The sequence below is a fragment of the Lagenorhynchus albirostris genome, chromosome 3, assembly GCF_949774975.1.
Source record: "Lagenorhynchus albirostris chromosome 3, mLagAlb1.1, whole genome shotgun sequence".
NCBI lineage: Eukaryota > Metazoa > Chordata > Mammalia > Artiodactyla > Delphinidae > Lagenorhynchus > Lagenorhynchus albirostris.
The window spans coordinates 157,735,815-157,763,711 of NC_083097.1; the positions used below are offsets into that span (position 1 = coordinate 157,735,815).

Consider the following 27,897-nt stretch of genomic DNA (forward strand, 5'->3'; position numbering starts at 1 on the left):
GAGGTTTCGGTTCAAGCGGATCTGGTTCGAGGGAGGGAGGCCGAGACCCGCAGGGTGAGCGCGCGTGGGGTGGCGGACTGTAACCTGAGGGCGGCCTCAGCCCTGCGCGGTAACCCGAGGTGCACCAGCTCCGGGGCTGGTAGCGCGGGTACGAGGGTCTGCGCGCGGCGGCGGGCGGGTGCACTGCCGGCCCCGGGAATCCCCAGGAACCAGGACGGGACTGCCTGTGAGGGACTCGTGTGTGTGTGTGTGTGTGTGTGTGTGTGCGCGCGCGCGCGTGTGTCCCCCCGACCGTCGCTGCATTTGTGTGAGGTTTCTTCTATGTGCGCCTCGGAGTCCTGGGTGTATCCTTCTCTCTGGGTGTCCATGGTGGGAAGGGCCTCAAGAAGACACCTCTCCGAATCAGGGCATCTTAGCCGGATCCAAGCCCAGCCCTGTGACGCCTGCTTAAGGCTGGCTGGGGTCACTGGGATTTCACCACTCCACATTGTCTTAAAGGGGAGGCAGTGCGCCCCACTGATGGACCTTAGGCTTGTGGTGCCGCCGCCTTCACAGTCTCACACATATCACAGGCGCAGAGCCTCCAACTGACCCTCTATGAAAAGAGGATGCCTGCCTGGGTCCCCACAGTTGGCCGTGAGGGTCGCGTGAGGTCCTGCAGTTGGTCCCAGCTGATGTTCGTTGGATGTTTGTTTGAAAGAATGCTCCCTGGTGTCCCGGGGGCCTGGCCCTTCCCCCTTGGACCAGAGGGGGGCTAGCCAGCAGGGACCATGCAAAGCAACTGAGGCCCACCAGCTGATAGGTCTCAGGCTGGAGGTGGGAGGGAGACAATGGGGGAGCTGGGATTTGAACAAACCAGCCCCGGCTGACCCCAAAATCCTGGGCACTTTCCGAAGGCTCTGGCCTCTCTGTATAGCCCAGCTTGGGTTTCTGAGCAGTAACATTAGCTCTGGGCTAGTGTGCAGCCGTGACCTTGGTTGGTATCTGCAGAGGGGTTTGGTTGACTCTGGAGACATTCAAGAGTCATCCAGACGGTATGGGACCCCATCTCTTCTCCCTGGAAAGACTTGGGCCTGATTCTCGAAATCCTGGGTGGCTGAGTTACAATAATGAATGTGATGGTAGTACCAGCAGCCGTGAGAGGTACCTCTGATCAAGGACTTACTGTCCTTGATGAAGCACTGAGCTGAGCACATTAAAAAACGCTTAGTTGTCATCTCAGCCCCATGAAGTTGGTAATAGGGTTCCTGTCTTATGGATGAGGAAGTTTAGGCTCTGAGAGGTGCAGACACTCACCTGAGGTCACACAGCTAAGATGCAGAGCTCCAAGGAGTCCTTTCTGAGGTGCACATCCAAGCATGGCCACATTTGATGGAGATGATGGGCAGAGACAATTGCAGCCCTGGAATGATCTAGATTACTGGTAGTTTTTTTTTTTTTTTTTTTGCGGTACGCGGACCTCTCACTCTTGTGGTCTCTCCCGTTGCGGAGCACAGGCTCCGGACTCGCAGGCCCAGTGGCCGTGGCTCACGGGCCCAGCCGCTCCGCGGCATGTGGGATCTTCCCGGACCGAGGCACGAACCCGTGTCCCTTGCATCGGCAGGCGGACTCTCAACCACTGCGCCACCAGGGAAGCCCTTACTGGTAATTTTTAAGCTTCTTTTTCTGCCAGGATCTCCTTTGGGCCAAAGAATCTGCAGGCAAATGTCTAAAGTATGCCCAAAGCTGTGGTGAGACTCACCCCTCCACATCCTGTTCTGCCAACCTGGCCCTGCCATCATAACTGCCCCTGAAACTCTCAGAGCCCCAGATACTTGGGTAGGCCCCCTCCCGGCTCATAACGTCTGGGGTCTGGCACTTTGGAAAAATATGGGACAGCCCTTTGGCATAGAGGCGTTCGAAAAGGTACCATGAGCCAGCTTAGGGGGCAGGCTGTCTGACTACAGGCTGCTAGAGGGAACGGAGAGCAGGGCTGGGATGTAGGGCAGTGGGGCCAGTGTTGGGTGCCTGGCTGTCAGGCCACCATGTGGGGAGTGGAGGTAGTATGTACAGTGCCTGTGGCTCAAGAAGAGGCAGATATATGGTTTCTGGTGGGCCAGGTTCCACGTTACTGCATTCGTTCTCAGGAGTCCACACACCTTGTATGACGAGTCCCCGTTTGGTGGCTGGGCTAACTTGACAAACCAGCCCTCCCCGGGTGTGGGCCGGCCTCAGAGCCAGTCACTGGCACCTCCATCTTCAGATAATGCCCACCCCAGTGGGGTGGGCGGGGCCACCTCTGCCAGGGCGGGGCTGCTGCGGCCCTTGCCTGGCTTCTGGGATGAGACTGGGGGCTGGTGCTGAGAGGAACAGGCATGCCAGCCTCCCACAGCATCCTGAGAGTGTCAGCTTTGAATTTGTCTCACTTTTATAAATATTGTGATAGAAATAGGAATAATGGCTGAAATTTTGCATGTTATGTGCCAAGCCTCATCTCACTGAAGTGTCCCAGACAAACTTAGGAAGTAGGTCCCTTTATTATTAACCCATTTCACAGATTGGAAATGGGGATGCTGAGGATGGGGACTGGACTCACTCCAGGCTGCTTACTTGGGGAGGGGCAGAGCTGTGATTTGAATCCAAAAATGCATTTTTAAAGAATAATGCAATCCCCAAACACCTCTTCATTTTATTTTTAATTTTTTAAGTTGAAGTGTAATATACATACAGGAAAGTGCACATTCTAGAACTGGGGTTTTTGCAAACTGAACCCACGCATGTCACCAGCACCCAGATCAAGAAAGAGAATAACTGCCTGCATCCCCAAACATGCCCCCCCCATTGAAGCATCTTAATTCATTTTTCATTAATTTCAACTAATTAATTTTTTATTGAAGTGTAGTCGATTTACAATGTTGTGTTAATTTCTCCTGTACAGCAAAGTGATTAAGTTATACATATATATTCCTTCCTTTTTTATATTCTTTTCCATTATCACAGTATATTGAATATAGTTCCCTGTGCTATCAACTAATTAAATCTTAACAGACTTTACTTTTTTTTTTTTTTTTTTGTGGTACGCGGGCCTCTCACTGCCGTGGCCTCTACGGTCGCGGAGAACAGGCTCCGGCCGCGCAGGCTCAGCGGCCATGGCTCACGGGCCCAGCCGCTCCACGGCATGTGGGATTTTCCCGGACTGGGGCACGAACCCGTGTCCCCTGCATCGGCAGGCGGACTCCCAACCACTGCGCCACCAGGGAAGCCCCATTATTATTATTTTTAACATGCTAGGTTTTCCCCCCATCTTTCACTTATTTATTTATTTATTGGTTGCGTTGGGTCTTCGTTGCTGCGCGTGGGCTTTTCTCTAGTTGTGGCGAGCGGGGGCTACTCTTCCTTGCAGTGCGCAGGCTTCTCATTGCGTTGGCTTCTCTTGTTGCGGAGCGCGGGCTCTAGGGCGCGCTGGGCTTCAGTAGTTCTGGCTCACGGGCTTAGCTGCTCCGTGGCATGTGGGATCTTCCTGGACCAGGGATCAAACCTGTGTCGCCTGCATTGGCAGGCGGATTCTTAACCACTGCGTCACCAGAGAAGTCCCTAGAACGTTGTTATTAACTAGAGTCCGTAGTTTACATTAGAGTTCATTCTTTGGCTTGTACAATTCACTAATTAATTTTAATAGTTAAAACACTTTTGAATGGTCAATATGTGCTCAGGGTATAGAAAATCAAAAAGTCCCCAAAGATGGAGACAGAAAGGTAAGCCTCCCTTCCAATCCTGCCCCCAGTTTTTGCAGGCTCCTTTCAGAGGCAGCCACCGTGATAAATTTCTCATGGGTCCTCAAAACCTTTTTTTCCACATTTAAAAAACTTGAGGCAAAATTCATCTAACATAAAATAACTATTTTAAAGTGAACAATTCTGTGGCATTTAGTACATTCACAATGTTGTGCAATCACCACATGTATCTGTTTTCAAAACATTTCCATCACCCAGAAAAGAGACCTCCTCACTCCCCACTCCTGTTCCCCCCAGCCCCCGGCAACCACGAATCTGCTTTCTGTCTCCCACCTATCCTGGATATTTTATATAAACTGGATTATACAATACATGGCCTTTTGTGTCTGGCTTCTTTCACTCAGCTTGATGTTTTTGAGGTTCATCTGTGTTGTAGCCTGTGTCAGTGCTTCATTCCTTTTCATGGCTGTATAATATTCCACTGTATAGATACACCATATGATATCTATCCATCACCAGTTGATGGACATTTGGGCTTCTTTCACCCTTTGGTGATTGTGAATAGTGCCGCTATGAATATTTGTACACAAGTATCGGTTGGAGTCCCTGTTTTCCATTCTTTTGGGTATACACCTAGGAGTGGAATTCTGGGTCATGGAATGATTCTATAGTTAACTTTTTGCGGGACCATCAAATTGTTTCCCACAGCGGCTGCACCTCCTAAAAACTTTTTGTAGCACTTTCTTTGGGGATTTGGACAGAACTGCTCTGTTTGAGGGGAGGAGGAACCCAGCTGTGGAAAGTAGAGGACTTCCTCAATGCACCCATTTGTTGAGCTCCTCCCATGAACATCAGATGGACCTCTTTCTTTTATTCCCATTTTGTGGATGAGAAGACTGTGGCTCCCAGGAGGAGAGCCAGTTGGGGACCCACAGCATGTGTTTTTTCTGCTAGGAGTAGAGCTGGTGTCTGTCCCAGGAAAGACCGCAGCCTGCACCTGTCCTGAGGGATGGTGAGGTGGGCACAGGGTTTCTCTGGCCCTCCCATGCACCCACCCACCTGGAGCAGGGACCCCTTTTTCAGGGCTCACACTTTATCTTGTTCCAATTCCTTCCCATTTCAATCCTTCAGGAAGACATCTCTTTGCTCAGAATATCAGCTGCGATTTTCCTGGGTGGAGGTGGGGGCTTTTGCTGTGACTCCAAGTCCCCCAGCTTCCTCTGAGGGTTACTAGAAAGATGAAAGGCATGCATGACTGTGAAAGTCACTGCGTACAGCAGGTGCTCAATAATTCTTTTGAGAGCAAAGGAAGGGAGGTAGATGATTGCCGTGCAAAATGGGCTGTCAGGGCAGAGCTGGGCCTGGAGGACGAGGGGAAGCTGGTGCAGGCAGAGCTGGGGGAGGGGCATGCAGGGTGGAGGGAACGGCAAGTGTAGAGGCTCTGAGGTAGGAATGAACTTAGGCTGTGGCTGGAGTGGCCGGAGTTGGGTGAGTGAGGGGGAGAGCGGTGGGAGACAGAGTTGGAGGCGTCAGCAGGGGCAGGCCACACAGGGCAATGGGGTCCATGGGAAGGAGTCTGAATTGCTTTCAGAGTGTAATGGGGGGTCCATAGGAGGAAGGGGAAGGTCATGTCTGATTTAATTTTAGGAAGAGCCCTCTGACTTCTGTGTGGAGAATGGACTGCTGGGGGCCAAGCATGGAACTCGGGACCGATGGGAGGAGGCTACCACAGTGGTGAATTGACATCGATTGGGATGATGGATGGAGAGAAATGAATGGATGTGAAAGATGTTTAGGCTGGATAACTGGCAGCAGCTGGCAACAGATCGAATGGAGGAAGAAGGAGGGAGGTGGGGGTGAGGTGAATCTGATACCCGTGGGGGAATATCCAGGAGGTGGCTGGACCTATCAAGGGGGCCACTGAGACATGGGAGGCACCTCAGAGATGAGTCACGGAGGCCAAGGGAGGGCGTGAGATCCTCAGGAGGTGGGCACAGAGGGAGAGGAGACCACCCAGGACCAAGCTCTAAGGAACACCAACATTTACAAATTGGGTGAAGAAAGGGGGGGGGTCCAAAACGGACTGAAAAAGGGGAGCTTTGTGGCTGAGGTGGAGGATGGACAGGATTCACCTCCCAAAGGGCTTTGGATACCAGGCTGGGGGGAGTGGGGAGCCCTGGAGGGACTTAGAGCAGAGGAATGACAGGCCTTTAGAAAGGTATCTGTAGTGGATGGGGTGGAAGCCAGACTACAGCCAGTTTGCCCAGGGGTTAGATGTGACCCATGTGACCTGTTGGCTGAATATGTTGACTCCAGACCACACACAGGAAAGGTCATACCATGGTGGACTCAGAGATCATCCCTTACAGCTACCCCCAGTTCCATATGGGGAACTGGGGGTGACAGTAAAAGCAGTCAGTGGAGGAGTTAGGATTAGAACCCAGCTGCTTATGGTGTGTGTGTGTGTGTGTGTGTGTGTGTGTGTGTACATATTTTAGTAAGAAAGCCCCCTTCATATAGGTTCCTCACTTCACTCAGGCCTCTGCCCAGATATCCCTCTCCAGAGAGGCCTCCCTGGACCACTTCATCTAAAAGAATTGCTCCCCATCCTCTTACTCTGAGTATTAGTGCCCTGTAGCTGCTGTAACAGATTTCTGGGAACTGGATGGCTTAAAACAACACAATTTATTAGCTCTTGGATTTGCAGGCCAGAAGTCTGCAATCCAGGTGTCGGCAGGGCCACACTCCTTCTGAAAGCTCTAGGGGAGGATCCTTGCTTGTCTCTTCCAGCTTCTGGGGGCTCCAGGTATTCTTTGGCTTGTGGCCGCATCACCCCAATCCCTGCCTCTGTCTTCACACGGCCTTCTCTTCTGTGTGCCGGATCTCCCTCTGCCTCTCTCTCACTCTCTTTCTTTGGCTGCGCTACGTGGCTTACGGAATCTTAGTTCCCTGACCAGGGATTGAACCCGGGTCCTCGGCTCCCTCTGCCTCTCTCTTAGAGGGACACTTGTGATTCCAGTTAGGATCCACCTGGACAATCCAGAATCATCTCCCCATCTCTAGATCCTTACCTTAATCCCACCCGCAAAAATTTTTCCATATAAGGTCACAGGTTCTAGGGATTAGAATGGGATATCAATGGGGGGGGGCAATATTCAGCCACTCCCCCATCCCCACTTTACCTTCTTCAGAACATGTAGCCTTTCTGTGGTGTCCTAGCGTGTCTGTTGGTGGTCACCACCCCTAAGGGCCAGGGCCATGTCTGTCCTGCCATCATTACATCCTCATGCCTAGAACAGAGTCAGACACATAGCAGGGGCTCAGAAATGATTTGCCGACTGAATGCTGAAGAGAAGCATGTAGAACCCTTAGTGGAAGTCCTGGCCTGTGGAAGCCAGAGGAAGGTCACAATTCTTCGTAGTAACCGCTAGCTGGCTTCCCCGATATTGCTGGCGAAAATCATTAACCATCGCTAAACTGGTAAAGAAATAAATACCCATGGCAGTGTGTGCAGTGTGTCCTGTGCAGTGTGTCACCTAGAGCTGCCCATGGGAGAGGCAGCCCAATTGCACATCAGTGGTCTTAGTTCAGAGCATATGCCTGGGACTTGTGACTCGCAGCTCTCTGTGTTTCATTTTGGAAGGTTGCTTACTCCCCACCCCTCCCCTCCCCCATCCAGCCCTCCAGAGGGCATATTGCCTACACAAGGCTTTCTGTATTTTAAAAAAGATTTTTAACTGTGGTAAAATACACATAACATTTACCATTTTAACCATTTAAGTGTATAGTTCAGTGGTATTAAGGGCATTCACATTGTTGTGCAACCATCACTACCATACATCTTCCCCAGCTAAAACCCTGTATCTGTTAACATTAACTCACCATTTCCCCCTCCCCCAGACCCTGGCAACCACCATCCTCCTTTCTGTGTCTATGAATCTGACCAGTCCAGGGACCTCATATAAGTGGAATCATACAGTATTTGTCCTTTTGTGTCTGGCTTATTTCATTTAGCATAATGTCATCAAGCTTCATCGCTGTTGTAGCATGTGTTACAATTTCCTTCCTTTTTAAGGCTGCATAATATTCCGCTGTATGAATGGACCACATTTTGTTTATCCATTTTTTCATTGATGGATGCTTGGGTTGCTTTCACTTTTTGGCTATTGTGAATAGTTCCACCATGAACATGAGTGTACAAATATCTGTTTGAGTCCCTGCTTTCATTTCTTTTGGGGATCTACCCAGAAGTGGGATTGCTAGAACATATGGTAATTCTATGTTTAATTTTTTGAGGAACCACCATACTGTTCTCTGCAGCACGGCTGCACCATCTTACATTCACTCCTGCAATGCATAGGTTTCCAATTTCTCCACATCCTTGCCAACACTTGTTATTTTCTTTCTTTCTTTAATAGTAGCCATCCTAATGAGTCGTCATGTCATCCGCCTTGTAAGTCAGACCATTCCAATGGGGTCCTCCACATTTGGTAATGACCAATCCACCTGCTTTCCCAGGACACAGCAACCAATAGAAACTTCACCTCTGCCAGGATGATGTGGTTGGACTTTGGCTGGTGGAAGAGCCAGTGGCTTGGAGGCCCTGGGAGGGGGCACCCCTGGCAGGGGTGGGTGGGTGTTGAGGACACAGGTGAGAACCTGCAGTGCAGGGTTTCTTTAGCTCTGTTGTCCAAGGAGGTGGGAGCACAGAGGGAACCCTTGGCTCATAGGACTGAGTGGAAAAGATTGATGAGAGCAGGACCTCAGCATTTTCAGCAGTCTCCTTGGTGTTGTCTGAGATCCATGGGCCCTCAAATTGATTGAGGTTGGCCTTGGTGGGGGTTCAGGGGACCCCTGCCAGCTCCCAACTCCCGTGAGTTGGAGGCACTGAGCTTGAATTTTCTTGAAAATGGAGAGAATGACGGGACCTGCCTTCAAGGATTGCTTTAAGATTCCATGAAATGAGGCACCACCCTGATGGTGGTGCATGGCAGGTAGTAAGTGCTCTACACCTGGTCACTGTGTTATTAGTATTATTGGTACACACCCACTCTGTTTTGGTTCCTTCAGGAGCTGACGCTAGGGCAAGGATTTGAGTGCAAGTCGTTTACGTGGGAAGTGGTCACAGAAAAGACGAATAAGGGAAAAGGCAGTGAACCTAAAAGAATTGAAAACAGGGACTCAAACAAATACATAGACATGCATGGTCATAGCAGCACATTTCATAGTAGTCAAAAGGTGGAAACAACTCAAATGTCCAATAGATGAATGGATAAACAAAATGTGATAAATTCTTACAATGGACTATTACTCAGCAGTATAAGACATGAAGCACTGATACATGCTACAAAGTGGATGAACCTTGAAAACATCCTTCTGAGTGAAAGAAGCCACAGAAGACATGAAAAGTCGCTGTGTATGACTCCCTTTATATGAAATGTCCAGAATAGGCAAATCCGTAGAGACAGAAAAAAGATTAGTGGTTTCCAGGGGTCGGGGGGGAGCGGGGAGTGGACTGCTAAGTGGAGACGGGTTCTCCCTTTGGGGTGATGGAAATGTTTTGGAACTAGATAGAAGTGGTGGTTGCACAGCATTGTGAATGTATTAATGCCACTGAATTGCTCACTTTAAAATGCTTCATTTTATATCATGTGAGTTTTACCTCAATTAAAAAAAGAAGGAAGAGGAGGAGAAGAAGAAGGAGGAGGAGGAGGAGGAGGAGGGGCTGAAGTTTAATCCTGCTGGGGAACCCTAGCAGTGCATGCAGAACCCACACCTCAGGGTCATTGCCCTGGAAAGAAGGAGCTGGATTATTTATCCAGCAACGCTCATCAGTCATTGATTGAGAGCTACTTTTGGCAAGAAGGAGGAGAGGGAGTTTGTTTCAATTTTCTAATACTCTGGCCACCTGTGCACGGGCAGAGACGTTGGGAGGGATGCCCTGAGAAGTCAAGGCTGAGGGCATATGGGCGGGGCCAGCTGGCTGGAGGTCACTGCTCTGGGAAGAAGCATCCTTGGTGTCTGGGACTTACATGTACTGAGTGCCTACTATGTGCCAGGCACATCACGCTTGGCTCCACAGGTCATCATGTGTATGGCACACATGTGGCCAGAGGGTGGTTCCCACCTGCACTGACCCCCCACCCTGTGTGTCCCCCCAGGATGCTGCCCATCACAGAGCACCTGCTGCACCTCCTGGGACTGGAGAAGACGGCGTTCCGTTTGTATGCCCTGTCCGGGCTCCTTCTCTCCCTGCTCTTCTTCTTCTTCCGTCTGCTGCTGCAGTTCTTGAGGCTCTGCTGGCACTTCTATATCACCTGCTGCCGACTGCGCTGCTTCCCCCAGCCGCCCCGGCGCAGCTGGCTGCTGGGCCACCTGGGCATGGTGTGTGTGGCTGGGCAGGTGGGCTGGGCAGGGCAGGGGAGGTGCAGATGTTCAGTAAGGATGACGGACCTGCTGGCTTCCGTCATCCCCCCAAGAATCTAGTTGGAGCCATGAAGAGACCCATTTTACAGGATCGGAGTGAGACTGAGGTTCAGAGAGGGCAAGCAGGAACCCAGGATCACACAGCTTGGATGAGGCAGAGCTGACTCTAAAGCTCTCTCTACAATTCCAGGCTATTGCTGTAGCAACAGGTACCAGTGCTTGTGAAATCCCAGAGTGGGAGGCGGGGCACCCCTGTAGATTTTGTTGCTTCACCTACCCCACAATGTGGTTTCACACACTCTCTCTTTCTCTTTAATGCTGTGGTCCCAGGTGAGGATTCCAACGCTTTTCTTTCATTTCATTTCTTATTTCACATATATATTCCAGGTATTATTTCAGGAACTTTATAAATATTAACTCATTTGGTCCTCTTGACAATCTTAGAAGGTAGGCCCTGTGATTATCTCCATTTTTCTCCGGAGAATACTATGACACAGAGAGGTTAAGTAGCTGGCCTTAGGTCACAGAGCTTGTAAGTGGCAGCGTCTGGGTTTAAACCCAGGCTGTCTGGTTCCAGCGTCCCTGATCTTAGCTGTCTACCCTTGCCCCTCTAGCTTCTGGATGAGAAAGGCTGGACTTTTCTAAAAGGGCTTCAGAGGTCAGAAGAGAGAAAGTCAGACTCCTGCGGGTGCTGAGGCTTTGGGGGCCAGAGTCCAGCCCCTATTTCCCTGCTGGACTCAGCTGATCCCCCTTCCAGGCCTAGATGAAACCGAGGGACAGTTGTGGAGACCTTCCTCATGCTGAACTTGGAGGAAGACTTTGGAGAGGCACTTTGGGGCAATGGTCACCAGTGTGGACTTGCCAGTTTCTACCATGTGCCGCCTGTGTGACCCTGACAAGCTATTTCACCTCCCTGTGCCTCAGATGACTCATCTGCAACGTGGAACTATAATCATTCCTAATAATCTCGTGGGATTGTTTCAACGATTCCTGAAGTCGTGTCTGTGGCATGCTGGGCACTGAGCCTGCTACACCGCGGTGGATGTATGTGCTCAGTTCTCGGGTCCTGCGGAGACTGGAAGTAACAAGTGATTCTAGACACATTTTAGATACTGCTTGGAGTGAGTGTCTCAGAAGAAGGAAGCAGGAGACATTTCCACTCAATAGTGCAAGAAACAGTCATTTTATTATCCTCCTGCAGCCAGCACTCACCAAGTTTTGGCTGTACCTGAATCTCCTCTCTCTTTCCCATTCTCCAACCACTGCTCAGGCCTCCTCCTCTCCTGCTGTTCCATGGTCCAGCCTCCTCCCTGGGCTCCTGCCTTTAGTCTTACCCCTCCAGTCCACCCCTCATCCTGGTCCCAGAAGGATTCCTGAATCCAGCCATGTCCCTCCCCTGCTTATACACCCTCCATGGCTCCCCATTGCTGTCCTGAGAAAGTCCCAGCTTCTCAGCTGGAGTTCAAGTCCCTTTAGACTCCAACCCCCACCCTCCTCACCTGTTCTACCATCTCCCTCTAGTCCCATAGAATGACTTTCTGCTCCTGGAACAAGCCTCTGACTTTCCACCTCCATGGCCTTTGCCGAAACTGTGCCCTCTGCCCAGAATATCCTTCTCTGTTAGATGAACTTCTACTCATTTTTCATGCCCCCATATCCAATGCCCTTACTCCAGGAAGCCCTCTGGCATGGATGGTGGTCCTGGAAATAGTGGCCAGGCTCTGGTGCCATGGGAGGTTGGCCAGCACCAGTTCTGAAGTCCAGCCTTGACCCCGTGGGCCCATCCTGCCTCCCAGGCCATGAGACCTGGATGACGCCATGATCTCCCTTGGGTGTGGACAGGCTCAGGGCTGAACCTGATCAAGAAGGAGACACAGAAACCAGAGAGGAGTCATTTGTTCATTCATTCATTCATTCTACAATTGCTGGACCCTACCATTGGCCAGGCACTGGGTTAGGCTCCTTTATATCTGAGCTCTCCCAATTCTCATAGCCTATGAAATAGGGATGGACCTGCCCTATATTATGGATTCGATCTTTGGGGCTCAGAGAGGTTAGGTGACTTGCCCAAGATCACACAGCCGCTGAGGGTGGATTTGAGCTCAGATCCATATGACATTGAGCCTGAAGTGCTCTGCCTCATAGAGCATGTTGGTTAAGAGCAGGCGTTTTGGAGCTTGGGGGCCTGTGTTCAAATCCTGGCTTTACCACTATGGCAGGTGATGCCAGTGTCTGCGCACATCCTCTCGGCCCATGTCTGGCTTCAGTGGGCTGACTTCTAGTTGCTATCACCCGTGTTCTAGGGCTTTCTCTAGCAGCTGAAGCCCACTCTGCACGGGCGGACTGTGAACTTCAACCTCAGCCGGTGATTATGGGACTAGGGGAGTTGGTATAAAAACACCCCAGCCCCCTCACCTTCAGGTGGGTTGACTCTGAGATGGATGTCCCCCAGAGATCCCCAATGGGACTGAGCCCCAGTTGCCCATGGGAGTAATTCCCTTGACAACTCTTTGCTGGCTGCCTTTCCTCTCTATCTCACGTCTCCTCTCCCCACCCATGTTTCTGGGGATCACCCCCCAAATAAACTGCTTGCCCTAGAACCCTTGTCTCAGGTCCTGCTTCTAGGGGAGCCCAAACCAGGACAGTCGCTTTACTCACCTGTAACTTAAGACAAATCATTTGACCCTTCGGAGTAAAGTAAAATGGGGAAAATAGTAGCAACTACGTCATAGGCTTCTTGTGTGGGTTGAATGCATGAATATCTGAAAACTGCCCACAGCAGCACCCAACTGCAAGCATGTGTACGTGTTAAAGAGAACAATACTAGTAATATTTTATTACGAACGTAGAGGTACTAGATTAAGTGCCAACCGTTATCATTATTGTGTTTACTCTTACTGCTTTTATTTCTTGAACACTCGCCGTGTGTCAGGCCCTGTGCTGGGGCTCTTCCACTTTGCTATTCCGTGAATCCTCTCAACTACCCTCAGAAGGGGAGTTGACTTTTCCCCCGTTTTCAGATGAGGGAATGGAGGCTCAGTGAGGTGCAGCCAACTGCCCACAATCATACAGCTCTTCCTGGCTTGTTTTGAGGGCCGGGGAAGTGGTGGGAGGGAAGGGGTGGGGGAAGCCAGGGCTGGACACCTTCTCACTAGCCTTCTCTACCACCCTCTGCAGTATCTCCCGAATGAGACAGGCCTCCAAGATGAGAAGAAGGTGCTGGACAGCATGCACCATGTGATCCTGGTGTGGATAGGACCTGTCCTGCCACTGTTGGTTCTGGTGCACCCTGACTACATCAAGCCCCTGGTGGGCGCCTCAGGTAGGTGGGCTGGGCCTCTGAGTGGTGAGTAAACCCTCAACTCCCAGAGCCTACCTGGGTTTCTAGGCAGGTGGGCTATCCAGAAGAAGGGCCGTTTGAAGGATGAATAGGAGTTTACCAAAGCCACGATGGCAATACAGATAATGGGAACAGCATGGGAAAAGGCGTGACAATAACATTCCCAGGAACTTTTAGAGAATGTTCACCTCTCAGAGTCAGAGCAGACATGTTCAGATAGGCAGTTGTTTGCCCAAGCTTTTGTTAAATGGTTGTTGCTCAACCATGGCACTCCTATCATTTGGGTTCTGACACTCCCACTGTGGCTATCGCAGCCTTCAGGCTGGCCCTGACTGGCAGAGAGGGAGAGGTAGAAGGATTGCTTCTCCCTTCTGCCATCCACACCTATTTCAAGGTGCAGGATTCCCAAGTGTGCTTGGCAAGCTCTTGCTCAGGCTTCAACATGCAGTTCTAATGACCTTCTCCTCCAGGAAGCCTTCTTTGATTCCCCCAGACAGACCATAGGTCTCTCCTCTAGACTCTCTCATTCTCACTCCTAACCATTTAGTGCTGAATGTGTCTGTGCCTGGCACTATCTTCCTCATAAGAGGGGCTCTGGGCCCTCAGGGTGGCCTCACATGTACCTGGGCATCTCCAGAGGCATAAGGGGACATTTGAGAGAGGAAGGATGGGAAATAAAGAGCTCCAGGAATTTTAGGACCTCTGGCCTCAGCTTTGGTCTCTGCAAACACACGTATGGAGACCACCTTCAAGGCTGCCCCCTGAGCTATGAAGGAGGAAGGGACTGCCATCCTTCCCTTTCCCAGCTCTGCCCTCCTCATGCCTCAGTGTCCCGCATTATTGCATTTGTAAGGGAATGACCATCCCCAATGAACAAAGAGGGAAACCTGGACGTTGGGAAGGGTGACTCTTCCAAGGGATGGGCACCAAGTTGTGGAAAGAGTCCTGGACCAGGACTTGGGTGGGCTGGGTTTGAATCCAGGCTGGAGCATGTACTTGCTGTGTGACCCAGCAATTCATCTAGCTTCTCAGGGCTTCAGTTTCTGATCTGTAAAATAGGGTGGTTGTGAAGAGTCAGTAATATAGTGTGGGTTGGTGCTGATAAAGGTTTTCTCTCTTCTGCCTTTTTAATATCTTTTTTCTTTCTTTCTTTCCCCCTCCCTCCCCTCCCCACCAGCTCAGAGCATCTGTTTTCTGAGTGTCACCCTGCATGGTTATGAGACTCCAAGCAGACCAGGGAGTAGAGCCCCCATCATAAGCTTGGCAATTTAGTAGATGCTCAGGCTTCTTCTCCTCTCCCCTGCCCTCTCTCAGGACAGGCAGGATATCTAGTGCCTCCCCCACTGGAGGAGCTGGATGGTAGACTCCAGCTTGGAGAGGGTGGGGCTGTGTGAGTCAGGAGAGGCAACTTGGCATCAGGCCTCCTGGCCCCAAGGTGTCCGGGCCCCTCCATGCCTGTCTGCCTGAGATTGGACAGACCTGGTCCTAAGTCGTAAATTCCATCCCCTATTGGGGCCTCCTTTGGACCACATCTCGGGGGTTTGCTCCTCTAGGCTTAAACCCACATAGCTGATGGGCCCTGAGAAAGGCATGGCTCTTCTTAGAACCTCCGTTTCTTCATCTTTGAAGGGGCATTTGGGATATACAGAGAAAGTAGGTGAGAATGCTTTATAGAAGACAAGGCAGGATATACAGGCATTTAATTGTAGCTTATTTTCATATATTCATTTTAAAAATTGAGCGGAAATCACATACCATATAATTACTTATTTTAAAGTGTAAGGTGTTTAGTGTGTTCACAATGTTGTGCAACTGTCACCTCTCCCTAGTTTCAAAACCTTTTCATCGCCCCATAAAACACTCCATAGCCATTAAGTTATCACTTACCATTCCCCCTTCTCTTCCTCCAGTGGTAAATACTTTCTGTCCCCATGGATTTTCCTTTTCTGGGTATAGCATAGGAAAGGAATTATACAAAATGTGGTCCTTTGCAGCTGACTTTCACTCAGAATAGTTTTTGAGGTTCGTCCTCATTGTAGCAATGATCAGGACCTCATTCTTTTTTAAGGCTGAGCAATATTTCATTGTATGGATGTATGGATATACCACATTTGCTTATCCATTCATCTGCTGACATACATTTGGGTTGTTTCTACCTTTTGGCTGTTATGAATAATGGTGCTATGAACATGTGTGTACAAGTTTTGGACATATATTTTCATTTCTCTTGGGTAGGTACCTAGTTGTAGAATTGTGGGGTCACGTGGGAACTCTATGTCTAACTTTTCAAGGAACCACCAAACTGTTTTCCATGGTGTCTGTGCATTCATTTTTCCCTATTAGGGTCCTGCTGTGAGCTGGGGACCCAGCTATTCATCTCACAAGTTCTTGACACAACTGAGCAATAATTATAGTCACAGTAGTAAAAATAGCCAACAGTTGGTTAGTTATTCATTTATGTGCATGAATATTTAATGAGCACCTACTGTGTGCCAGGAGCACATTAGTTCATTGAGTTTTTGTAGGGTTGCCATGAGGTAGGCAAGATTGTTCGATTTTCTTGCCCAAGTTTACACAACCAGTTAAGGCTGGGATTTGAACCCAGACCTGGCCAGCCCAGAGGCCAAGCTCTCAATCACAGTAATGTGAAGCTTCCTGCTGAGCACTTGTGGGGGCTTTTCTTATATGACCTTCTTCAGGGTAGATGTTACCACCTCCTTGTTACTGGAGGGGAAAGTGATGGGAGAGGCAGCCTGGACACAGGCTCTCCTGGCATTGAGTGCTGAGGGTTGGATTAGAGGAGGGACCTGAGGATGACAGAGCAAGGGTTTGGCGGGAGAGAAGGTTTGGAGAAGGTTTCCTGGAGGAGGCATCAGTGAAACTGGGCTTTGAAGGATGCATAGGAGTTTGCCTGATGAGAGGTCCCAGGTAGAGGGTCCTAAGTGCAAAAGTGCAGATGTGTGAAAATGCCAGGGGAATTCAGGTGACTTGGGGTGTCTGGAGTGAAGATGACATGTGGGGAGAAGTAGGAAATGAGACAGGAGCTGGACTCAGAGCACCTATGTACAAAGTGAAGGAGCTTGTGTTTTATCTTGGGGGTGTTAGGGAGCCATGGGAGGTGTTTGAGCAGGATAGCCATTGGACAAGTTTGTGTGTCAGAAAGACCCCTGAAGGGCCTAGCGTGGAGTCCAGAGCCCAGAGAGGATAGGAGTGACTAGACTCCCACCTCCTCCTCCAAAGCTGCCTCTTCCTGGAAGTCTGCCTTGACTTCTAGTAGCCCTTTCTCTGTGCCTCCCTCTGCTCCTGGCACACATTCTACCTTCTTGCTAATTACATGGCATGTCTCTGCTTCCCTTTCCCACTACACCCAGAGCTCCTCCAGGCAGGGTGTGGAGCTGAGCCATCTCTGGGGCCCCAGCATGGGTTGGGCACAGAAAGGAGGCAGCAGAGGTGTGTAGAATGGGAGAACGAGTGGACAGATGATTGTGCATACAATTGGCCAATGCCTGGGGAGTGTAGGTGGCTGAATCATATCTCAGGTAAAAGTGACATTACTTGAGTTTCAGGTACTTCCTTCCTGGGCCCTGCCCATCCTGTCCCAGATCTATTCAGCACATAGAAAGGGAATGCATTCACTCATCCATCCACCCACCCACCCACCCATCATCCATCCATCTATCCATCCATTCATCCATCCATCCATCCAACCATCCAACCATCCATCCAACTACCCATTGATAGTTCTCATTCATTCATCCTTTGATTGGTTAATTCATTCATACAATAAAAATTTATTTAGCACCAAGATGTTAGTGATCAACAAGGTCCCTCCCTTCAAAGGGCTTGTAACTGGATGGATACAATCCAGAGTGATTGGTGGGAGAGGAAATGGCATCCAAGAGAGACTGGAAGAATGAGGAAAGAGTGTTGGAGGCAGAGAGGACGCCTGGTGGAAAGACTCAGAAGAGAGAGGGAACACAGCTTTTCAAGGACCTGAGAAAAGTTCTATGATGTTAGCAAGTTGGGTGTGTGCGGGAAGGGGTGGCTGTGGTGGAGGAGAGAGGTGTTCTGAGAATGGTCTGGACTGGGATACGTCATTCAAGGCTTTGTAAATGGGCTGAGCAGCTGTGCTTGAGGCTGATGGGGGTGTGGGCAGAAAAGGACATGGTCAGATCTAGAGTCAAGTAGGATCCCCCTGGGTCTAGGGTACAGGACAGACTGGAAAGGGCGAGGCTGGAGGCTGGGAGCACAGGAGGTGTAATTCAGATGGCCTGAGCTGGCAGAAAAGAAGGGGTGGATTAGGAGAAGAATCAGGTGAAGAAAGCCATACTGGAGAGAAAGCACAGCCTGGGCAAAGGTTTGGAAGTGAGGGACAACGTGCGGGGTTATTTGGTGTATGCTGAAGGATGAGATGGGAGAGGCATACAGCAGCAAGGTAGGGCAGGGCCCTCAGTGCTAGCCTGAGCTTGACCTTTTTTACAAAGGTTTTAGGGAGCCATGGGAGGGGTTTGAGCAGGGAAGGCTCATGTTCAGATCAACATGTTATAAGGCTCTCTTTGGGGCAGGTGTGGAGGATTGGACTGGAGGAGTGACGTGGGAGGTGAGAGCCCAAAGTGGAGGCCCAAGGAGGTCATAAGCAGAGGTCAAGGGTCAGAACTCTGTTTTGAGACATCATCACCTCTTCTCTCTCCACAGCTGCCGTTGCCCCCAAGGATGACCTTTTCTATGGCTTTCTGAAACCTTGGCTGGGTGAGCTTGACACTGGGTAGCCTGGAGCTGGGGCTTCAGGAAAGAGGGGGCAGGGTGTGGGGTTTGTTGGTGAGGTCCTTAACCTTGGTCTTCTGGGTTCAGGAGATGGGCTGTTGCTCAGCAAAGGGGACAAGTGGAGCCGGCACCGCCGCCTGCTGACACCTGCCTTCCACTTTGACATACTGAAGCCCTACATGAAGATCTTCAACCAGTGCGCCGATATCATGCATGTGAGTCCCAAGGTTTCTTGGGAAGAGGGTATCCTGGAAGTGAGGCTGGTCCAGGTTCCAGCTCATGGGCAAACCACGTGATGCCAGGAAGCCTCACTTCCTTTATCTATAAAGTGGTCTTGTAGTGAACTTGCAGCTGGGTCATTGTCAGCCCGGCTGAAGGTCTGTGGTCTCCGTACCCATTTGCCACGTGTCTTTCTCTTCCAGGCTAAATGGCAGCGCTTGGCAGAGGGCTCAGAAGTCTCCCTTGACATGTTTGAGCATGTCAGCCTCATGACCCTGGACACTCTTCAGAAATGTGTCTTCAGCTACAGCAGCAACTGCCAGGAGTGAGTGTGGCCTCCCTGGGGAACATAGAGTCAGTTGCTCCAGGGGCGAGGTGATGAGAGGAAAAAGGAAACTCTTAGCTGTTAGGCACTCCTGCGCGGCTGGTGCTCCATCACTGACAGGCTGTGTGGTTCCTGGAAACTGACATCACCTCTCTGAGCCTGTTTCCTCATCCCCCAAATGCACATCTCCATCCCATCCCCACAGTCATCGCATGAGAATTATAGGGGATAATGTGAGTCAATAGCTTGGCATACAGTAGGTGCTCGGTAGACGCTAGTTTCACTCATTCCTCCACAGAAGGTACGTGGTCTTTGGAAAGATCCTCCCCACACTTTCTGAGCCTCAGTTTCTTTGTGAAATAGGGATGACAATCCCTGACCTTCTGAGAGGCGTTTAAAGCATAAAATGATATAGCACTGCCCTGGCACATGATGGATGTCGAGTGAATATTTGTTGAATGAATGAAATAACCATAGCTCTGGTTCATTCATTCATTCATCAAATATTTGTTGTGTACCTACTATGTGCCTGGCACTATGCTAGCCACTGGGGATATGGTGGTAAGCACTAAGCCCAATTCCTTGGAGCTTACAGTCTAAGTGGGGATATAAGGAATAAGGGACATAATGCCTGTCAAGTTTGTAGCACATAGTAGGTCCTCAATAACAAGCTGCTGACTTTGTTACTCAGGGCCTTCTAGTGGTATTGTTTCCGTTGGGTAAGGTGGAGATGGCCTTAGTAATTAATTCGTTAATTGATCCAAGAAATATTTATTGAGTGCCTACTGTGTGCCGGCTCTAGAGTAGAATACAGTGGTCAACAAAACAGATAAGGTCTTGCTCACCTGGAACTTACATTTTAGTGGGAAGACAGGCGGTAACCATGAACAAATAAACAAGAAAATGCCAGTTGGTGATTAGTGCATGAAAACAACAAGCATGCTTCAGAACTAAGGACAGCTCTTTGCAATCCTGCCCCCCGCAATTTAGTTTTTCTTTCTTTTTTTTTTTTAATAAGAACTTTACTGAGATGTAATTGACATACCATACAATTCACCCATTTAAAGTATACAACCAATGGTTTCTAGTATATTCACAGAGTTGTGCAACCATCACCATAATCAATTTTAGAATATTTTCACCCAAAAGAAACCCTGTACATTTTAGCACTCATCTCCCACTTCCCACTTCCCTTCCAGATCTAGGCAATAACTAATCTTCCTTCTGTCTCTATAGATTTGTCTTTTATGGAAATTTCATATAGATGGAATTACACAGACTTCTGTTTCTGGTTTCTTTCAGTCAACATATTGTTTTCAGATTCAACCATGCTGTAGTTGAATTATCAATAATTCGTTTTAAAAATTGCTGAATAATATTCCATTTACCACGTAATACCACGTTTTGCTTATCCAGTCACCTGTTTATAGACATTAAGGTTGTTTCCATTTTTTGGCTATTATGAGCAATGCTGCTATAAACATTTGTGTACAAGGTTTTGTGTGAACGTTTTAAATTCTCTTGAGTATATACCTAAGAGTAAAATTACTGGGTTATACGATAATTCTATGTTTAACCTCTTTTGGAACTGCCAGACTTTTTCCATAAGCTGGTTGCACCATTTTACATTCCTTCCAGCAGTATGTGAGGGCTCCAGTTTCTCCACACCCTCATCAACACTTGCTATTATCTGTCTTTTTGATTATAGCCATCCAGTTGGGGTAAAGCGGTATCTCACTGTAGTTTTTTTTTGCATTTCCCTAATGGCCAATGCTTTTAAGCATCTTTTCATATGCTTGTTGCCCAGTTGTATGTCTTCTTTGGAGAAATGTCTATTATATTCTTTCCCCATTTTAAAATCGGGTTATTTGTCTTTTTTATTATTGAGTTTTAAGAGTGCTTTATATATTTTAGATGCAAGCTTCTCATCAGGTATATGATTGGCAAATATTTTCTCCCGCTCTGTGGATTGTAGCCATTTAATTTTAGTGATGCTACCTCTATTTAGAAGTCCTCATCCCTCTTTGGGCCTGTTTTAAAAATGTACCTAGAAACAGATCAAGAAAAATTGCCATGGGAAAGACAGTGTGTTACTTACTGCTCCCAAGATGAGGGGGCATGCCACACCACACAGAGCCACATGGGGAAGCCCCAGAAGAAAGCATGGCCAAAACATTTTTGGGGGTGTTCTATGGGAAGCATTGAGAAAGGCAGGGTATGTAGGCTTAAGATTGGCTAGTTTGAATAATTTCAGCAGGCTCTGGGGCACAGGGGTGCCCCCAAGTTATCCAGTGCCTGGCCCTGGGGTGATTAAGGCAGGGGGATAGTGGCTCCACCCAATAATGTTTGGAGTATGGACTCTGGATTGGCTGGTTTGCAAAAGAAAGGCATGCTCCTGGGTGAGTCATTTGCTATCTCTAAGAAATGGCTAGTCCTGGGAGGGGTGGTATCTCTCCAGTCAGTGAGGCCCCAGATGGCAGAGCATCAAGTATACAAAGAAATAAGGAAATAAAGTGAATTCAGGGCCTCTCTTTGTAACCTGCCCTTTGGGAGAGGAAGCTTGTCTTAGGGTACGGGGCTTTGCTCATGACCTTTCTTCTCCCTGGCAGGAAGATGACTGATTACATCTCGGCCATCATTGAGCTGAGCGCACTGGTGGTCCGGCGTCAGTATCGCCTGCATCACCACATTGACTTCATCTATTACCGTACAGCAGACGGACGGCGTTTCCGGCAGGCCTGTGACACCGTGCATCACTTCACCACGGAGGTCATCCAGGAGCGGCGGCGGGCGCTACACCAGCTGGGGGCTGAGGCCTGGCTTAAGGCCAAGCAGGGCAAGACCTTGGACTTCATAGATGTGCTGCTCCTGGCCAGGGTGAGGCTGGACCCTGGAGGGTGGAGCTCTGCCCAGGACAGCCTCCTCATGAGTTGCAGCAATTGTGCAAAATGATAAACATCCAAACTTACATGGATTTAGAATGCAGGCAGATGCAAAACACGTAAGACTGTATTCGTTCGTTAGCGTTGCCGTAAAAAAGCGCCACACACTGGGTGGCTTAAATGACAGAAATAAATTTTCTCAGTGTTGGTTTCTTCTGAGGCCTCTCTCCTTGGCTTGTAGCTGGCTGTCTTCACCTGTGTTTTCACATTGTCTTCCCTCTGTGCATGTCTGTGTCTTCATCTCCTCTTCTTATAAGGACACCAGTCATATTGGATTAGAGCCCACCCTAATGACCTCATTGTAACTTAATCACCTCTGCAAAAGGCTTATCTCCAAATTAGGTCACATTCTGAGGTACTGGGGGTTAGGATTTCAACTTAAGGGTTCTGGGGTGGGGCTGGGGAGGGACAGAATTCAGTTCACAATACAAAGATGCAATACAAGACCTTGAAGAAATGTGACACTGGCAGAGATAGGTGGTCACCTATTTGTGGTGCTTCTGTGGAGTTTCTGAGCAGCACCTGGGTTCTGGATTCAGACAGTCCTGGATTCCGGTTCGATAATAGCTCTGCTGCTTCATGGATGTTTGACCTTAGTCATCTAAGTCTTCCCTCTGAGCCTCAGTTTCCTCATTTACAGCATGATGATCGTAAGACCTGATCACAAGATGGTTGTCAGGCATCTGGCAGGATGCTTGGCGCTAGGAGCTGCTGAAGAAATACAAAGTCCCTTCTTCCTCTTATCTTTGGCTCTCTTTCCATCTTTCTTAGACAAGTTGCATACATCTATCTGCCTGGAATCCTTTCCACTGCAGCTTGGCTTAAGATAAAGAAGGGGGTGTCTTGACTTTGGAAGAACTCCTAGGATGTGGCGGGTGGGATGAAGTGAGCTGAGCAGAGTCTGCTGCCCATTCCAGGATGAAGATGGGAAGGAACTGTCAGATGAGGACATCCGAGCTGAGGCAGACACCTTCATGTTTGAAGGTGAGGACATGGGGTGTGGCTGGGGAAGGATGGGAAGGGGCCCCATTGTCTGAATACAGCATCTCCTCTATCTTTGGGCAGCATCCATTTAAGCTCCTTACCTGCCTGCAGGTCATGACACGACATCCAGCGGGCTCTCGTGGGTGCTGTTCAACTTGGCCAAGTACCCAGAGTACCAGGAGAAGTGCCGGGAAGAGATCCAGGAAGTCATGAAAGGTCGGGAGCTGGAGGAACTGGAGTGGTTAGTCTGGGGTCATGGGGGTAGTGGGGGCAGGTTGAGTTCAAAGCCTTGAGTATAAATCTCTCTGCTCTACCACTTACTGACTGTCTAACCTCAGACAAGTCACTTAAGCTTCTTGAATTTCAACTTCTTCAACTGTAAATTGGGGATGACAAGTCACGCGTATGCCTACCTCATAATGCAGGAGTTAAGAGTGTCTTAGTCAGCAATGGTTGCAATAATGCTGCCTAACAAACAGCCCCCTAAGTTCAGTGGTTTGCAGCAAGCATTTATTTATTGCTCTTGTCTGCACATATTTCTTGCTCTTGTCTGCATATTACTCTTGTTACTCGGGGCTGCACTGAGTTGAGTGGAGATGCTTCCAAGCTTAGGTTTGGGTTCAGGTTTTTTCCACGTCTCATTTTTCATGGACCAGCAGCCACACTGGGCATGTTATCCTCAAGACAGACTCCAGAAGCACAAAGAACCACACAACTTAAAACCTCTGCTTGCATTGTAACATTCCATTAGCTAAAGCAAGTCATCTAGGGCTTCCCTGGTGGCGCAGTGGTTGAGAGTCCGCCTGCCGATGCAGGGGACACGGGTTCGTGCCCCGGTCCGGGAGCATACCACATGCCGCAGAGCGGCTGGGCCCATGAGCCATGGCCGCTGAGCCTTTGCGTCCGGAGCCTGTGCTCCGCAACGGGAGAGGCCACAACAGTGAGAGGCCCGCATACCGCAAAAAAAAAAAAGCAAGTCATCTGGCCAATCCCACCATGAATGGGGTGGGACATATGCTCCAGCCATCCGAGCAGAAGATACTCAGAATCACATGGCAAAGGGCATAGTGTAAAATTCCAATGTGGGGGGAAGTGTAAGAATCAGGAATAATAATCCGATTTACTTCAGATGTGTGCTGTGTGGAGCTGATTCTGGGTGATGCAAAGAAAACACAGCATTGAACAGTGAGAAAGTTCCTTTTGGTTCATTGTCAGCCATTTGGATTATGACCTCAGGGAGACACTTTCAGTTGGTACCATTGTGTCTTTAACACGTTGCTAATCCTTGCTAATCTGCCTTTTTAACAAAGGGAGAAGGTACCTCAGGTTCTGAGAATTGGGCAGGAGGTGGTATCTAGCCAGAATTTAACACCTGTCTTCTGTTTTCCCAGTGGTGTTTATATTTATGGATACCTTTATGCCAGGCATGCCATTTGCCCTTTATGGTAGCAACAGAGAGTTTCTATGAAAGATAACCTGTTAGTGTAAAGAAAACAATCTAGATCATTAACCAAGGGTTATAATTAATCCATTTTTTTTTGCCCTGAATTCCAAAGGAAAAAAAAAACTAATGTACTGTAAGAAGAGGATGTATGGGTTTATAAATACTGAAATTGATCTATACAGGCTGGTAAATCGCTGCTACCCCAGGTCCCCCTGGCTGTCCTGGCACCTCCCCAGGGATGCCCCCTGACCTCCACATAATTCATCAGTTAAAGGGTTAATGCTGGGCTCACAGACGTCCGGCTAGTGCTGCTGTGATTGGTCAGGGGTCAGATATTTTACTTGCTGAGGGTTAGAGGTGTGTGCAGGGCACAACTGCAAATGCCTGAAGTTGGGGCAAGTCTGAGATCCTGGACTGGTTTCCTGCAGCTGCTCCTAATTGCCTGTGCACATGTGTGTGTATATGTGTCTGGGGAAGGGAGTGGCACCATGGCCTGGACCCTAGTTACCCACTGTTCCACATTCCCCAGGGATGACCTAACCCAGCTATCCTTCACCACCCTGTGCATCAAGGAGAGCCTCCGCCAGTTCCCACCTGTGACCCTGATCTCCCGCCGCTGCACGGAGGACATTAAGCTCCCAGATGGGCGCATCATCCCCAAAGGTGCCCTCTATGTGCTCCCTGCTGCCTGCCTGCTCTGTTGCCTATGGGGTCCTGGCCATGCCTGCCCCAGGTGCACCGTCCCTGTAGGCAGTTTATAGCCTGTTGCTTCTGGGGTGATGGGGGAGACTCAGTTGTGTGTGCTGGGGAGATAGAGGTTGGTGAGTCCAAGCAGAAAGGAAGGAGTGGGTGTGGCAGGGTGGGTCCTGTGAGGGTGCAGGTAGGGAAGGGTTGATTTCATTCCGTTGCCAGATACTCCCTGGAGACCAGGTCCTGTCCTGGGTGGTGCTGGGCATCTAGAGAAGCCTCATCCCCAGGCCCAAGCTTTGAGTACCACCCAGACTGGGGAAGATACATCAGGGCACAGACATTCCCAGACACATGGGGTGAGGAATGGGCTAAGGGGAGGGACAGAGGCTGGAGCAGCCCCAAATAAGGAGCGATGGCTGTATCTGGGGGTGGAATGCAGGGAGATAGGTGTATCTGGGAGGGAATGCAGGGAGGGCTGCCTGGAAGAGGTAACGTGAGAGGTGAGGCTTGCGGGTTGGAAATGAGAGCATGTTTATGGAGCAGAGCCTCAGGGTGCAGACAGTGAAAGGCCTTGAATGCCAGGTTGAGGCACTTGAACTTGATCCTCAGGGCAGTAGGGAGCCATGGGAGGTATTTGAGCTGAGGAGGAGCAATGTCAGATATATGAGTGAGAAAGATCCCTGTGTGGCCAGGATGGCAGCTAGAAAGATGGTGATGGGAACCTCTTATGGAGAAGCAGGGGGAGTGGATGGGGCAGCAGAATGTTTAAGGAAAGGATGGGAAGGAAAGGGTGGCAGATGGCTTGTGGGAATAGCATGGCTCCAGGGAGAGCCAGGGAGGCGTAGGTCTCCAGAGGAGGTCCTGGTTTCCCTCGGTTCCACTGACCCAATGACCCCACCCCTCCCCACAGGAATCATCTGCCTAGTCAGCATCTATGGGACCCACCATAACCCTACAGTGTGGCCTGACTCCAAGGTGAGCTCCTGCCCCAACCCTCTCTTCTCTCAGCTTCTTTCTTCTCAGAAGGGGCAGTCCTTGGTCAGCAAGGCCTCCCCTCCCCTCCCCTCCTCCCCAGGGAGCCAGATGGCAGGGCTGGGTGTAGGGCTTGAGTCCTCCTCCCATTTATTCACCCATTCACTCTTAATTCATTACATCAGCAAATCTTTATGGAGCATCTCCCGTGTGTCAGACCCAGTGCTGGGCACTGAGGCCAGAGGAAGATACTGTCTTTGCTCTCACGGAGCTCACAGTGAAGTGCAGAGGAATAAAATAAGCTGATAAACAAGCTCATTTTGGATATTGATAAATGCGCAAAGGAAACAAAACTGGAGTGGGTCGGGGGGTGGGGGAGAGAACTTTAGCTCACACGGTGAGGAAAGGCCTTACCAAAGAAGAGATGTTTGAGCTGAAACTGAAAACATTCACACTGAAAAGTGAGGAGCAGGGAAAAGTGTGTTCCACATGAAGGAAACAGCAAGTGCAAAGGCCCTGTGGTGGGAATGGGAAGGAGACAGGTGGGGCTGGCTTGTAATGAGGTTCTCTCTGTCCTGCTGGTCTGGTCCCCAGAGGCTGAGGGCGGGAACCAGGTTGGGATGGCTGAACCAGCCCTCAGGCTCACCCCCAGTCTGCTCTTGCCTAGGTGTACAACCCCTATCGCTTTGACCCGGACAACCCACAGCAGCGCTCCCCGCTGGCTTACATGCCCTTCTCTGCAGGACCCAGGTAACTTATATTTTCCCCAGTCCAGGTGAAGCGTAGGAGGAACATCGAGGTCAGTGGAAGATCAGGGATGCACCCATCAGGAGCAGAAACCACGTCCACTCGGGTGTCCCCGCCAATCCGGTACCCTTTTTGTGCCCTCAATACACCAGGAAGCCCCCAAATCAGACTCTGCTATATCATCCATGGGTACCAACTATCTACTGTATGCCAGGCCCTGAGTTCTGGGCTCACATGCTCCTAATGGCTCTATGATGCCTTTGTCTGGAAGTTGAGGTTCAGAGGGCGAGGTCATTTACCACATCCCAGGGACCCCGCACACACAGAGGCTGGGCCTGAGCTCCCTGTTCCCTGTCCTTCAGGAACTGCATCGGACAGAGCTTCGCCATGGCTGAGATGCGCGTGGCCGTGGCGCTGACGCTGCTGCGCTTCCGCCTGAGCGTGGACCGAACGCGCAAGGTGCGGCGGAAGCCCGAGCTCATTCTGCGCACAGAGGATGGCATCTGGCTCAAGGTGGAGCCGCTGCCTCCGCGGGCCTGCGGGTCGGCGCGCCCCTGAGGATCCCCGGGGGCCCAAGCCCCGCCCAGAGAGGCCCAGATTCCGCCCCCGAGGGCCCAGGCCCCGCCCTCAAGATCCTGAGGGCATAGACCACGCCCGTCGAAGTCCAGGCTCATTAAGCAGCCTGGTGGCGCAGGTCACACCCACTTAAGGCAAGGCTCCGCCCCTGGAGGGTCTGATCCCGCCCCCTGAGGTCCAGGTCCCGACCGCTGAATGCCAGTTTCTGCCCTCTTGTTTCAAGGACCAGGATTGGCCACTCCCCTCGGGTTTAGGCCCCGCCCCAGCATCCTTCGGATTCAGGCCTTCAGGCTCCGCCCATTGAGCCTTCCAAGGACCTAAGACCTGACACCTAAGGCCTCCGGGATACAAGCCCAGTCTACTTCAGATCCCGGCTGGCTTTTAAACTGAGGATTTGAGAACTGGAGCCTGAGATCAGAACCTTGAACCGAACATCACCTTCTTGAGGCCCCCAGCTCATGTGGATGAACTCCTCAGGAATTGGGTTGCACCCCAGGGCCCACGCTGTTTGTTGTTGATTTGTAAACCCAGACTCTCCCTTTCAAGCTTCTTCCTTCCTCCCTTGCTCAAAGGCCCTTTGCTGAGTGTCCTGATTTTTGCAGAATAAAAGCAAGGGATGCAGACATCCCCCATCATCCATCCCCTAGCCAGGTCAGATCCTTACACCTGGATTCCAGCAAGGAAATGAGGGGTCCTGGACAGTTGGGAAGCTGTGGGCTAGGAGGCTGGGAAGCCATTTGTCTTCGGACATAAAC

General features: G+C 50.1%; 1 protein-coding gene across 4 annotated transcripts; it reads left to right on the plus strand.

The window, feature by feature from the left end:
• LOC132518639 (ultra-long-chain fatty acid omega-hydroxylase) lies at positions 1–27,897 on the plus strand. Of its 4 annotated transcripts, XM_060146621.1 has the most exons (14): positions 1–54; positions 9,875–10,097; positions 13,317–13,461; positions 18,175–18,228; positions 18,331–18,458; positions 18,666–18,787; positions 21,397–21,664; positions 22,647–22,713; positions 22,825–22,954; positions 24,687–24,820; positions 25,758–25,822; positions 26,487–26,569; positions 26,929–27,025; positions 27,366–27,897. In XM_060146621.1, the coding sequence occupies exons 2-14, from the start codon at positions 9,876–9,878 to the stop codon at positions 27,444–27,446; spliced, it is 1,596 nt and encodes a 531-aa protein (XP_060002604.1). In that variant the 5' UTR covers positions 1–54; position 9,875; the 3' UTR covers positions 27,447–27,897. The 4 variants fall into 4 exon arrangements, 3 of the variants coding, with proteins under 3 accessions (XP_060002604.1, XP_060002603.1, XP_060002605.1); XR_009539923.1 differs by lacking the exons at positions 26,929–27,025; positions 27,366–27,897 and adding an exon at positions 25,070–25,203 and having other exon boundaries at positions 26,487–26,498; XM_060146620.1 differs by having other exon boundaries at positions 26,929–27,897.

Coding starts and splice junctions, on each gene's coding strand:
- LOC132518639 (XM_060146620.1), top strand. CDS start 9,876: ATGCTGCCCATCACAGAGCACCTGCTGCACCTCCTGGGACTGGAGAAG. Junction 18,459..18,665: donor AGTGCGCCGATATCATGCAT/GTGAGTCCCAAG, acceptor TTTCTCTTCCAG/GCTAAATGGCAGCGCTTGGC. Junction 26,570..26,928: donor CCCTTCTCTGCAGGACCCAG/GTAACTTATATT, acceptor CCTGTCCTTCAG/GAACTGCATCGGACAGAGCT.